The following is a 14,000-nucleotide window of genomic DNA, read 5'->3' on the forward strand; positions in this document are numbered from 1 at the left end:
GCCAAATTCATATTTTGCTGGATCTTATCGACAGTTAAGTAATTCGTTTTTTTTATGTTATTTTATTTTTGTCTGTGTTTCCTTGTGTTTTTCCTCTGTTTTGTTGAACTTTGGCTGTGGCAACAAGTCTACTAAATACATCCGTATTTAAAAAAAGAAATAATAATAAATCCCCATAATAGAGCTCTGCACCAATCAAACATAAATGCTGCTATAGGCGCCGTCTCTCCCTCACTCCCCCCCCCTCTCTCTCTCTCTCTCTTTCCCTCCCTCCCTCTCCCTCCTCCGACAGTCAGGCCCGCTGTGATTGGCTCGGACGCGGCCGCTCGTCGGGGGCGGGCTGACGAGAAGTTACGGATCCCACCGTCCAGCTGCGCGCGAGCTCTGCCTGATGGACGGAGCCGCTCGAGTCCAGTCCGGAGGAGCCGAGAGCGAGAGGCAGGAGCGCCCGCTCCGTTCACGTGCGCAACCGTAAGGAAGGGGGCCGGTGCTCGTGATATTTTTTGGGGAGCGCAAAGGGGGGCGAGGGGTAACTATTCAAAGGTTGCCTCCGTCTGTGCTCGGCGGCGGGGATGTGCGGCAGCATCTCCACGGCTCCTTTAAAAAATAATTTAAAAAAAACCTGAAAACCGCCTGTGGATGCAACGGAAAGTACTGGATTCTTGATTTTCTTCTAAAGTGGAGTGGGGAAAATCTGAGGAAAACCTGGAGAAACAAATACATTATTATTTTTATTATTTTTTTAGGGGGGGGTGGGGGGTTTGGTCCATCAACTCCGCGGAGGAAGGAGGGGAGCATACAATAAGTTTGCGCGCGGCGTTGTGTTTAATCTGAAGGCTGCAGAAGTACACTCCCGCGCTTCCTTATCTGAAATAAAGAAGAAGAAAAATTAATCTGACGGGGGATGGTTATGGAGTGTTGGTGAGGCCCCCTTTGGAGAGGCTTGGACACCGGAGCCCGGGGCCTTGGGCGCAGAGAGACGACCCCGGCGCATGCAACGCGCCACCTGGAAACTATACGCTCCTCCAGACGCACCAAAACCCACAAGCCCCTCTCCTCTCCTCTCCTCTCCTCTCATCCCACATCCCATCTCCCCACCAGCTCCTCCTTCTCCTGCTCCTCTCTTCCTCATCTCGTCTCCTCCTTTCGAACCAACCGGGGTTTTCTCCCCCCCCACCCCCCTTTCTTCTTCTTCTTCTTCTTCTTCTTCTTCTTCTTCTTCTTCTTCTTCTTCTTCTTCTTTTTCTTCTTCGTCTTCTTCTTCTTCAGGCTCGTGTGGACTTTATAGCCGCGACATAAACTGATCATGAGATGACTGAACGCGCGTTGGGCACATCTACCGAGTCCATTACAGGTAATGAACCCCACGGAGAGATGCTCTCTGCACTAATTTAGAAATAATATTAATAACAACTGCTGCAAATCACTTCATGATGCATGTATTGCTGATAGGTTATAGATGCAGCGGACGTTTGGAGACGGACTGGAACGAGTTATATTGTTGCTGATAAGAGAGAGATTTTCTTTTGGATGAAAAGGAATGCGAGCCTCTTGGATTTGGGGTGGGCTCACTAGGAGCTCCTTTGTTTTTTCATGACCAGCTTATGTCAGCAAATATATACTATAGTGATGTGCACCCATAACATTGTTTTAATAAAGATATATATATATATATATATATATATATATACATAGGATTTGTATTCTTTTACAAACAATTTGATGCAATCATTGTTTCGATGACGGGTGCGCATATTTTCCTAAAATGATTTCTCCACCAATCACTTCTCTCGACTGTTGCCTCTTCCTATTAGATTTAATTTTGAGTGTATGTGCAGAAGTTTATTTTTTCTTCACAATAAGCAAAAGTTTGCAGATTAATATGTTCAGATATGCTCCTGAGGAGCCTCAGCGCTCCTGCGGCTGCATGGCTTTACGCATCTCTCGTGGTGGTCTGCTGCATTACTGTCTAATATGTGTTCGGTCGCCCATTGCGCGCAGGAGGTGAATGATGGCCGAGGATGGGGGACATCTCTCCGGGGTCCCCGACGCCAGGGGCTCGGAGGGTCGCTCCTCTTTGCCGAGGACTTTCATCCGGCTCAACGACCTGTCCGGCGCCGGGACAGGAGGCGGGGAGCGCGCCGAGGCGGAGACGACGGCGGAGCCGGCGTCCCCGAAGCCCCCGGCGCCCGACGGGATTTCCGCAACTGGGGATGTAGCGTCGGCGAGCGGCGACGAGAGCCTGCCCTTCCCGGCCATGGCCCCCGTGGTCTTTTTCTACCTGAAACAAACCACCCAGCCCCGCAGCTGGTGTCTCAAGATGGTCTGCAACCCATATCCTTTTTTTTCTTCTCTGCTCATGCGCACACGCATCCCACCTGTGGCAGGTAAGAAACACCTGCTGCGGCTGCGCTGCTTTCCCAGTTGACCTCAGGGGCTTATTGACTCATCAGAGGACTTGGAGTCATAGATTGAGCACCACGTCCAGATGTTGGCATGTATCAGGGGGCTTACGAACGAGCTACATGACCTGTGTGTGTGTGTGTGTGTGTGTGTGTGTGTGTGTGTGTGTGTGTGTGTGTGTGTGTGTGTGTGTGTGTGTCTGTGTCTGTGTGTCTGTGTGTGTCTGTGCGTGTGGATGTGAGAGCGCTATGGGAGTGTTTCCTTTGGCGGACACCACTCTCTGCTCTGCTGGCTTCAGCCTTTGTTTTCTTCTCGTATAGGTGTTGTGTGTGTGTGTGTGTGTGTGTGTGTGTGTGTGTGTGTGTGTGTGTGTGTGTGTGTGTGTGTGTGTGTGTGTGTGTGTGTGTGTTAATATCATTCGGATTACCTCCGCTTCTTCCTCCGCTGTCTGCTGCCCTCCCACGCCTCACCTCCCTACCTCCCTCCCTCCCTCCATTCATCCCTTCTGCCTTGTCTCTTGCTCCCACTGCCCTCCTCATTTGTCACCGTTTTGATGCTACGTAAGCCCCGCCCCCTCCCAAGAACATCGTCTGCTCTCTTGCTTCTTGTTCTTGTTCTTCTGTTGTCGTCCTTGCACCTGAACTCCTTCTTTCCCTTTCTTTATTCGGCCTCCACAGCTGATTTCCATGTCTATAAATGTCAAATCTTTAAAAGGTCCTACAAATAGACTGTTTTCCTTTTTCGGAGCACACGAGTCCCTGGTGGCTCCATCAAGGAGCAAAGGCAATCATGACACTATTATCCAAGTCAGGGGTTCTCAAATGTTTTCACTTCATGGTCCCCACTAGGACCCCGTGGGACATCGTGTTCTTTCAGGCGCTTAGTTCCCGGGTTGCACAGTGTTGCTACAGGTGTACAACAATGATCAGATGCGACCGTTCTGCACCTTTTGTACGATTTTCATAAAACCTGCAGTCCGTTGCATCACCCGTCACAGACCTTGTTTTTTTCTCTCGATTCTATTCACGTCAAACTGGTTTCGGTGGTTTCACGGACCCCCGCTTTGAAATTTTGAATGACGATTTGCACGTCTGTTTGTGTGTGTGGGCCTGCGTGTGTCCCCACGGCTGTGTTTGCCAGTACTGATTTAGGAAAAGGTCACCGCTTCTGTAATGCATGAACGTCCCTGAGATCGATCCGTCTCTGTGTGCCCCTGTGCGTCCGGTGTTTGAATCCTCGTGCACGCTCTTGCTTTGCAGCCGGAGAGCAGACGCAATCTGTTTTGAACTCGTCAGACCAGCAACACGAGAGCGCCCGACTGATCTCGGGGGCCAGAATCCGTTCTGAACAGGCATCGCCTTGGTAAGCCCTCGGCCTCAGGCGGCCCGCGGCCATTTTCAGCAGTCTGCAGTAATTAGGACCCCTGGATACTCGCTGAGGTATTTAGGGTTTAATTGAAGACCCCTGGGGTGAACGCTCTGAGTGATGTTTTGCCCAGCACATTGCCTATGTGAAATCCCCTCTGCTGGTTTTGCTAATGATTCCTGCAGAATCCGTGCACGTTAGAGAGTGAGAGCTTCGTTTGTGTGTGCGTGTGTGTGTGTGTGTGTGTGTGTGTGTATGTGTGTGTGAGGTTGTGTAAGCAGCACACGCACTTCCATAGGACTCCCGTAGGTGTCTCCTCCTCCTCTAGTGAGGGAGCTGGATGCGGAGCCAAGATGGAGGGGGGTTTGGGAATGTGTCCAGCGCTCTCTCCCGGTCTTTTTGCTCGCACAGTTTTAAGCAGAGGATTACACAGTCGAGAACGGCGAGGGAGGACACCTGGTGGGGCTAAAGGTGTTTTGTCATCGCAGTGAAACAGCCTCACTGGATGGCCCGACTAAGGGAGTGGTGTGCTACCGAGTTTGTCTCCCCCCGCCATCCTTGCTTCTGTTTCGCTCTCCTGCTCTGAATTTCAGCGAGGCTGGCTTTCACATTTGTTACTCGTTGCTCGGATGCATTCGTCAAATAGTGGAAGCCGAGGCAAACACTTACTTAATCAGCAGAAAATGTCTTCTGCCCTCCCCGTCGCCTGTTCTCCCTCCTCCTCCTCCTCCTCCTCCTCCTCCTCCTCCTCCTCCTCCTCTGCTTTTTCGTTTTGTTTTTTTCCTCCTCTGGAGTTAAAAGCCTCATGTTGGCTGGAGAGTGGGGAGGTGTGTGTGTGTGTATGTGTGTGTGTGTGTGTGTGTGTGTGTGTGTGTGTGTGTGTGTGTGTGTGTGTGTGCGCGCCATTTCTGACGGTCTCCAAAACTAGCCAAAGAAGAAGGAAATAAAAAAAAGTGGGGGTGGGGGGGAACATTTGAAAAAAAAAAAATCTGAGGCTCACAGTTGGAGCCGAGTGAGATTTCAGAGAGCATTTTTTTACGAGGTGAAAAAGTAGACCCATACCAGTCATCAACTTTACTTTTATATACCCCCCTCCCTCCGGTTCCTTGGAGGACAACTTTTCGGAGTTTGAGAGTTTCATCCTCATTGCTAATTCTATCTGGATGTCTGTCATAGGTGTGTGTGTGGGGGTGTGTGAGAGATCATGTTTCTACATTTTAGAAGATGCATATTGCGTGCGTGTGTGTGTGTGTAAATTTTTCATATTCTCTATATTAACTGAATGTTCTCTTTAATTCACTGGGAGGCTGACATGAACTCTGTGCATGCACTGACGGGTTATGTTTGAAGAAGTATTCATTAACTTTTTCCTGTGCAAGGCCCTTTGTGTGTGTGTGTGTGTGTGTGTGTGTGTGTGTGTGTGTGTGTGTGTGTGTGTGTGTGTGTGTGTGTGTAATCAGCGTAGGACATTTACATATTTTTTCGGGGGCAATTTTTGCCCCCATCAACTGAAATCCAGGGGCATTTCAATAAAAATTGGGGGCACTTTTTGAAAATTGTGAAATAACATTTACCCTTTGTTCAAAATAATAAATATGCTTATTTAGGCTTACAGTATATGAGCAATAGTCATCAAATGGCAACAATAAGACTATTAGGCAGTAGTCTACAGATTCAAAGTGTTTTCTTAGATTTTGTGAACAAAAGAACAAACAGAAAACATAAACCAGACAATCATATTCAATTTTATTCTTATTTCTTTGTGGTAATTCTTTGTTATTACATTTTTTTTAAACAACTATTAACAACTATAACTCTCTTTCTTTTTTTATATTTCAAAATTATATTTATTGATTTTTTTGTTACCTTAATCACGTTGTACCTACAAGGGGTGGGAATCACCAGAGGTCCCACGATTTTATACTGCGATATATTGAGATTATTATATTATTATTATATTATATATTGAATATTGCGATTTATTCCCTTTTTTCCACCGCAAATTGTCCCCAAAGGAAAACTTCGTCAGCATATTGTATCTAAGAAGATCAAGTTTCATCTCGCTTCAATCATTTTTATTGCAGCAAAATGTGATTGTCAAGCAGACAAACTGACCAAGATGTCATCATTAGGCTCGTTCGAGATGAGCCAGTTCTGCGCAGAATCGATCGGCGGCGATCGGCGCGCAATGCATGCCGGTTAGATTTGTGTCCGACTTGGTCCCGACTTGCTCTGACGTCATGCACACGTGGTCAACGATACTCTCACGAGACCAAGCCGGCTGTCGATTTCAGAGTCAGTTGCCGCAGTTGCTCTCAAACGACTGCTTGGCCCAGTGCATGATGGGAAACGCCTGGCTGTCGACCACATCAGAGAGCTGATTGGCTCTTAGATCTGACAGCAAACACCACGTGTTGTAGAAAATCCTTATTTTATGTGTAGTTGTAATACTTAACCCTCGATTATTGACTATTCGTCTCATGTTTATTCTAAAAACACATCTTGTGTGGTTGATAATACAAAATCGTATTTTCATAACACATATCTAAACCAGTAGTAATGTATTTCACAGGCAGACATAAAAATACCAAAGGATGCAGCTACACAGTCATTTCTACATAAATATATATATATATATATATATATATATATATATATATATATATATATATATATATATATATTTATAAACACATATAATAAATCCAAACGTGATCTGTAAACTACAAGTAAACAAAAGTTTGGAACTAACAGGAAGTACTTTTTGCCGTGACTTCCTGTGTATACTTTGAAGGCAGCTGACAACTGTCCGACTTGATTGCAGTTTTTTGTCAACGCCTCCTGCTGCGGCCGCCTGCTCTCGTCTGGATTCCAGGCGAGGCGCAGCTCTAACGAACGAGCCTAATGTTGTCATTCGAGCTGGATGCGTCGGAGAGGGGGCGGGGCTTATCTCTGTGCAGTTTTCATTTACTCCTTCCACCATGGAAATAACCACTCTTTCTGCTTTATACTTTATACTTGGAAATCCGAAAAACATTGGAACGTCAAACGCCCTCGTGTCTGGGTTTATAATATTATCCGTAGCCACACAGCTCGGTGGATGTCACGTGAGGAAGTGTGTCTGAATGACGGCCGCTTCCAGCACTGCTAGAGGACCCGTAGCCAGTTTGATGCTTTTTCTAACGTGTCGCGCATGTTGTTCTGTGTGTTGCGCAAAAAAAATATTTCTTTTTCATAGTACATAGAACCTCATGCTAGTTAGCAGAGATTTATCGCTGAGCCTCTCGCTCTTGGCTTTCCTCGGCAGAGGGGAAATGAGTCAGCGTTCCTCACGTCCCAATCCCAACATTAGCCGCAGCATTTGCCAGCGGCGATCGCTTTACTCGTTGTCCATATGGTGCGTGCCCAAAACCCAAACTAACGACTGGTTGTGTTCACGCACCCGGGCACCATGGCGGTTTGAAGTGAAGTTACGGCGCCTTTTTGTTTTTTATTTTTTTGCAAAATGATTCGCCGACTGATAGATCAGTATGTGTGTGATTCAGTATGTGTGTGATGTGTACAGTATGTGTGTGATTCAGACGCGTTGAAAGTGCCAATTATTGATGAATAACAGGAGTGACAATCAGAGAGAGAGAGAGAGAGAGAGAGAGACGGTGGAAGGGAGCGAGGCCAAGCTCAGACTGCAGTAAGGTGTGAGTAGACGACTCAGTATGAGGCCTGCTCTTAATGAGGAGCTTTGTTTAAGCTGTTAAACTGCAAACAGAGCCGAGCACAAAGAAACCCCTTCTTTGTGTTCGGCTCTGCTGCTTATTTTTCTGATTGCCGCACTATAGTTTCAACCTATAGTCAGCTCATTAAAGCACTTACATTTTCTGCTGCTCACACCTGGTGTGTTTTCTTTCCCCTCCCTGGGATAATCCCTTCTTTGGTGCACACAAAGTGACACATTATCACAGTTTACCAAAAGCAACAGCTTTATGGTATCATTCGGGCCCAGCGAAAATGTTTGTTTGAACAAAACAAAAAAAGAAACACAGGCGTATTTTAGCATGTCGGTAATGCTACCACTGTAGCGAATTCGCTCCTATGGAAAAGTAATGTGCATGATAGAAACCATTAAACGCTTTAAATGTGGGCCCACTGGTGCAAAAGGCAATCCTGCGTGTATGTATGTCTGTCTGCTTGGAACACGTTTTCATTGAAAACCAGGCCTTTGTTAGCCTTTATTTCCCAGTTAGTGGCGTCATGTACCTGTTGTGTTGAACAGTGACTGAACAGAGCGAACGACCGTTATGTAATGGGTCTCCAATGGGTCTCCAATGAGTTTAAGAAGTCCCGTGTTTATTCTGGTTGGCTAGTACTTGAGACCTGGACGTACTTCGGTGTTTACTGGAGATGAACATGGAAAGACAGATGAAGGGGGGATCATGGTGCTTTTACCAGTGACAAAAAATAAATAAATCAATCGCAAGTACTCGAGTGTGCCTCAGAGGTGTCTGCCTGTCTGGCTTTTACATCCAGTGGAAAGCCTGAGCAGCCTAATCTAAACACCGAGAACAGAGCGTCTTCAAGGTTCTGCCTGTTTCTATTCACCATGGAGCTCGCCGGACTGAAGCCGCCACGGGTTCTCCTGCGTAACCTTTCTAAGAGTAACCCGGTTACCTAAGGGCCCAAAGTGACTGAGTTTGCGGGTCAGGCCAGCCAACTGTGTGTGTGTGTGTTGGCAGGGGAGGACCGGCTAAGCTGATACACACCCGGTGAGACTCCGACCACAGTGATTCAGGGGCTAACCGCAAAACTCCACTGTAGAGGAAGCTCTCTCTCTCTCTCTCTCTCTCTCTCTCTCTCTCTCTCTCTCTCTCTCTCTCTCTCTCTCTCTCGTCTGTCTGAATCTACTTTGCGCTCGAAGTTTGATCATTGATGGGTTTGTGTGTGCGTGTGCTTCAACTTCCTAGAAATGAGTGTCTGTGCCACTCTCTGATTGTTGGAGGCGGCGAAGTTTACGCACTTGTATTTTGGGGCGTGGCTTCATCAATTATTTGTACAGGGAGAACAATTAGTGGACATAAAACCCCTCGGTTAATGACTGCTCCTGCAGGAAACGACTTGCCGTGTTTAAGATGTCGGGGAAAAAAGAAAAACAATTATGTCACTGTCATCTGCAGTTAATTACCCGGAACGGCGGTCTGGTTAGAAGATTGGTTTGGTTAATGGGTCGGACGCTTTGATGGTTGGCTCTATGGTTAGGCGGTTGGTTGATTAGTTGGATGGTGGACTGGCTCTGTGAATAGATGTGTGGTTAACTGGTTAGTAGATCGGTAGGTTGACTGGGTGAGAAGGTGACCGGGTGATTATTCCACTGGTTGGCAGGGTGGTTGGTTCGTTGGTGAACAGATGGTAGGTGACTGTTGGTAGATTGGTAGGCTGACTGTTGGGTATTTGCTTGGTTGGTAGGGTTGTTTGACTAAATCAATTGTTTAAGAGACTTAATTGGGTGGTTTCTTGGTTGATTGGTAGATTGGTGGGTTGACTGGTTGCATATGTGATTGGTCTATTGGTTGGTGGTGTGGTTGACTGATTGGATGGTAGATTTGTGCGCTGACTGGCTGGGTATTTAATTGGTTTATTGTCCAACTGGTTGGTTGACTGGTTGGATAATTGGCTCCTGACTGGTTGTGTAGATGTTAGTTGGTTGGTTGACTTTAGAGAAACACTTTTTTACTCTTCCATGTAAAATTCAGTTGGCAGGCTACACAATCAGCTAAAACCGTTGTAATAGTGTAAATAAACCATTTGAAGTGATACAATTTCTAAGAGCTTTTGATAATGCAAATCACCTGCTTTCACTCAAGTTTAGTCCTGGAAACAACAGATATGTAACCTACTATACAGTCTGTACACATATGAAGTGTATTGAAAGGAATGAGGATATGACCTTTCTAAGTTTGTTTTATTTTCCTTCTCTTTCAATAACTTTTTTTTCTCTTTCTTTCTCCCCCTCTTCTCGGGCTATTCCGTGAGATGGCTGTAAGTTTATGTAGGACTCAGTCCAGGATTTTCCTACCAGCTTTTTCTCATTAGGGTAGTGTAGAAGACGAGTTTGGCTGCACAGAGTGGCAACAGACGGGGGTGGTGGGGGGAGCAAGCTATATACACTTACTCTTACCCAGCAAAAAACTCACTGGGCGGCTTAATCGAGTTATCTTTTAACTGTCTCGCGTCATAGTCTCTGTCCTTTCTCCCCCACCTCTCTGCTTACTCACTTCTCGCTGCGCCTTTTCTCTCGATCCCTCCACACACACTTCAGTATTTCACTCCCCGACTTCTCAAAGCCCTTTTCTCTCCTTTCTCTCTTTCCTATCGTGTCTGTCTTTGTCTTTGCCACACATTCCTGCTCCACCCTTTGCTCATACTTCCTGTGATAACTTCATCTCCTCCTTTCAAGCTTTAGTCCTTCTCCCTGAGACAGATTAATAGGTTGGTGACCCGAACAGGAGGGGTTGCCATGTCTGACAGAAGTGCTCTTTTTAGACCCTCTTACCAACCGGGGACCCAGGTGGCGTTGACACACACCAGATCTGACCGCTTGCCTTATCTCAGTAACCAACACACACACACGAGAGAGAGAGAAAACATAGTCGGGCGACTGTCAAATCAGCCCGCCAAGGAGTTGCCGGCATTTTCAATAATTCACGCGCAGAAGCACATCGGTCTCGCCACTTTTGTCTCTTCCCTCCACCTCTTCCACCTCCTCTCCCCGTCTCGGTCCCTGTATCTCGATCTCGATCGCTCTCTGTCAAGTCATCGGGACACTAATCAGGATTTTCCCGCAGCAGTATCCAGGAGTCTGGTGAAGGAGCGAGAAAAAGAAAAAAAAAGCTGGAGATGTCTTATTATAGATAACAAACGAGGGATATAAATACCTCTTGGGGTGGGAAGCTTATATAAGAGTCATGATAGGTCCGTTGGCCTCTCAAGCCCGTCTGTGCACAGGATTATGTGTGTGTGTGTGTGTGTGTGTGTGTGTGTGTCTCTTTACATCTGTGTGCATATATGTCCTGTCCATAGCCTTGTTTAGCTATATACTGTAGTCCCCATAGGTCCGTTGCAGTGCCTTGATAGATCCCTCCCATTGAAGCTACCGTTGATAACTTTCATGCAAAATAACTCTGTCATAATTTGTTCGGATCTATCACTTCTGACAGTAGATATACAGATCCGGCTCCTCTGCCTCCTTTTAGTGCTCCTAATGGCCCGAAGAAAGACCACCAATCAGAGGCGAGGAAATGCCGTAATGTTGGAAACACAATGCGAGTATGATCTTACATATCGAATTATAATAAACAAAGCTCTTTTGTACATATAAATGTGGGTTAAGTGTGTGAATGTAACGTACAGTATTTTTTGCCATATATGGGTGTGCTGTTGACTTGTGTGCAGCTAATGCATGGGAAAGTCTTTGTGTGTGTGTGTGTGTGTGTGTGTGTGTGTGTGTGTGTGTGTGTGTGTGTGTGTGATGTCTGCGCACTTACTGTTGCAATACTGTCACTTAAGGTGATCACTTAGATGATGGAATGATGGAATGTTTTACACGCCGTCGTAATAGTTGGTGTTCCATCATCCACCATTCAACTCTTACTTCATCTTACTTAACAAACTTGCCGTTCTCTCCTCCGAATGATGTAACTATCCATTCGTGTAATGAAACCGCGGACTTTAGGACCCTCCTGACCCCGGAAAGTATGCATGAACATTAATGGTTCGTAAGAGTGGAGTTTAACAAAGGATGGGTTCATGCAACAGAAGGGATCCTGGCCAACGTCACCCATTGGGAATAAATAGAACATATTCCAACGATGTAATCCATTATTTATTTATTATTACCTTTATTTTCAGATTTTCAGTTTCACAGTTGTGTGCTCCAGTATTATATCGGCCGCTGTCGGTCGACCTCTGCTGTAATCACTCTGCCTCACTTCAGTGCCCCTTTTTCCCTGCGATCCGTTTTGCTCAAGCAACGGCACTGACATGACAATAGACTCACACACACACACACACACACACACACACACACACACACACTATTGGGCTCTCTCCCCTTGGCGCTCGGCCCAAATCACTGTGACATTTACAGTTTCGCAGCCATTAGAGCTTAATGTCCCTGGGGGGATCAGATCACATCATGTTGCGAGAGTGCCGAGCCTCAGCGTCTTGTTATGCCGCCACACCTGTGCGCTGCGAGAATCAGCTGAGGAGGGAGAGCGGGTATCAAATCCTGCGAGGCTTTCCAGACTCGCAGGCGGGGTCACAGGGTCAGGTGAAGCAGGTGTAGTCGGTTAGACGGACAAATAGAGCGATGTCACGTTCGACGCATTAGCGTCGAACTGTGAGGCGAAAAGGGGCTTTATTTTTAATTTCCCATTATTACGGGAATTTTGACACCGGTATAGATTGAAGAAATCAAATGTGGGTTTGTTTGTGGCTGTTGTTGCCATCAGCCGCATCTTTTGAATGTTGGGGTGAACATTTCTTAACCTTTTCGAACTATTTGTAGTTTTGCGTCATCTAAAAATAATGAACAGCAGATGTACTGTTATTGAGGCTGGGGTTTCATGACGTGTAATCAATGACACACGATCGTGGTCGCCCTCATTTAGGTTGCCGTTTAAGGGAACTCGTGTTGAGCACGCCGGGTCACAGGCACAAGTTTACTGGGACACTGAAGTGGAACAGGCCCAGAGTCACATTACCAGTTACACCTGAGCTTTCTCTGCTGTGACACGTCAAAGTGTCAGCTCTCAAAGAGGTCTGATTTATTTGACTAAGCTTTGGAGATGCTGATTGGATGGATTTCGTGAGCCAGGCTAGTTTCACCCTGTTTCCAGTCCTTATGCTAAGCTAAACCAGCTGTTTGCTGGCTACAATAATAAGCTTCATATTTAACGCATGGAAACAACATCAATCTCCTCATCCAACTCAGGAAAATGAATGTGCATATACACCCCAGAATGAATTAGTCACTTCATGTGAGTTGTTCCCGTTCTAGGTGCAGCCAATCTGTCCAGAGGCAAAGCTCTTATTCTGTCTGGGGATGTGGCCGCTGACAAAAAACACACTGAGCAGAAAGACGCTAATAGTATCAGCGACTTCTTTCACATGAAACACGTCAATCATCATTGTTATTATTATTATTATTATTATTATAATCATCATCCACGACAGGAGGATTATGCGATCGGATGCTTGCGTGCGTGCATCTTGTGCGTGCACCTCCGTGTCGGTCCACGGGTGATCTTGCGTTCTGCATAATATTTTGGGTTGCGCAGTAATGACTGCATGCCGAAGGACCTCATGTGGTTGCGGTGACTCATATTTTCTTAAAAAACAACAACACACCTGTTATTGCTTGTTTTATACTGCCATTGACATCAAGCCCGCTGACTGCTATGAAAAACATCAGCTCATCCGAGAGAGTTTCAACCAAATAATAAGTGTATTATATAAGTATGTTATGCTGTCAACTACAATTTACATTACATTTTGCACGTTACAGTGTGTGGCTGCTGCTTAGCGTCATTGCTTCAGCAGAAGTCATGCTGGATTAGTAATTGAATCGTGAAGCGGGAAGTAATGAAAACAAGTTGGACAAGGTAATAAAAAAAGAAAGAAAAAAATTTAGCCATATATGTGGAAAGCCCACCAGCATCCCCAAACACTATCCCAGCGGCAACAGCTCGTCGGAAAGAGCCAGAAATCTGCAATACCTGCATCCCACACAGACACGAATGATACCTAAATGCAAACAGTTCCTCCATCACACATATTGCATTCACAACACTCCCACGCGTTTATAAATGGGACAAAAACAATTTCCGGGAGAAAAATAAATAATTCTAAAATAACAAATGCATTCGCTTAACCCGAGGGTGCAAGCCATCCCACGTGCCAGGATGAGAGAGCGAGATCTGCTTTTTGTCTTGATTTCTATTTGTTCTTAGTCATATCATCCTACCCTGTTTCCCTCTCTCCCTCCTGTGTGTGTGTGTGTGTGTGTGTGTGTGTGTGTGTGTGTGTGTGTGTGTGTGTGTGTGTGTGTGTGTGTGTGTGTGTGTGCATACTGCTGCGTACCATTCCATAAGATCTGTTCTGTATTAGTCTTCATGTTACTATAGGCTAACTCAGCATAGCTGGGCCACAAGCTCATGGGGAGGTCTAGCTGCTCTGTTGTG

The 14,000-nt window shown here is 46.1% G+C and overlaps 1 protein-coding gene across 1 annotated transcript in view; it reads left to right on the forward strand.

Moving 5' to 3' along the window:
* Nucleotides 1-2,008: 2,008 nt before the first annotated feature.
* cacna1g (calcium channel, voltage-dependent, T type, alpha 1G subunit) overlaps nucleotides 2,009-14,000 on the forward strand; it is a gene marked incomplete at its 5' end in the record, with an annotated part of 203,919 nt that continues 191,927 nt past the window's right edge. Inside the window, one exon of the mRNA XM_079214082.1 lies at nucleotides 2,009-2,334. Within this exon, the coding sequence (XP_079070208.1) occupies nucleotides 2,009-2,334 (326 nt within the window). The remainder of the gene's footprint in view (nucleotides 2,335-14,000) is intronic.

Source organism: Taurulus bubalis (assembly GCF_910589615.1).
Source record: "Taurulus bubalis genome assembly, chromosome: 2".
NCBI lineage: Eukaryota > Metazoa > Chordata > Actinopteri > Perciformes > Cottidae > Taurulus > Taurulus bubalis.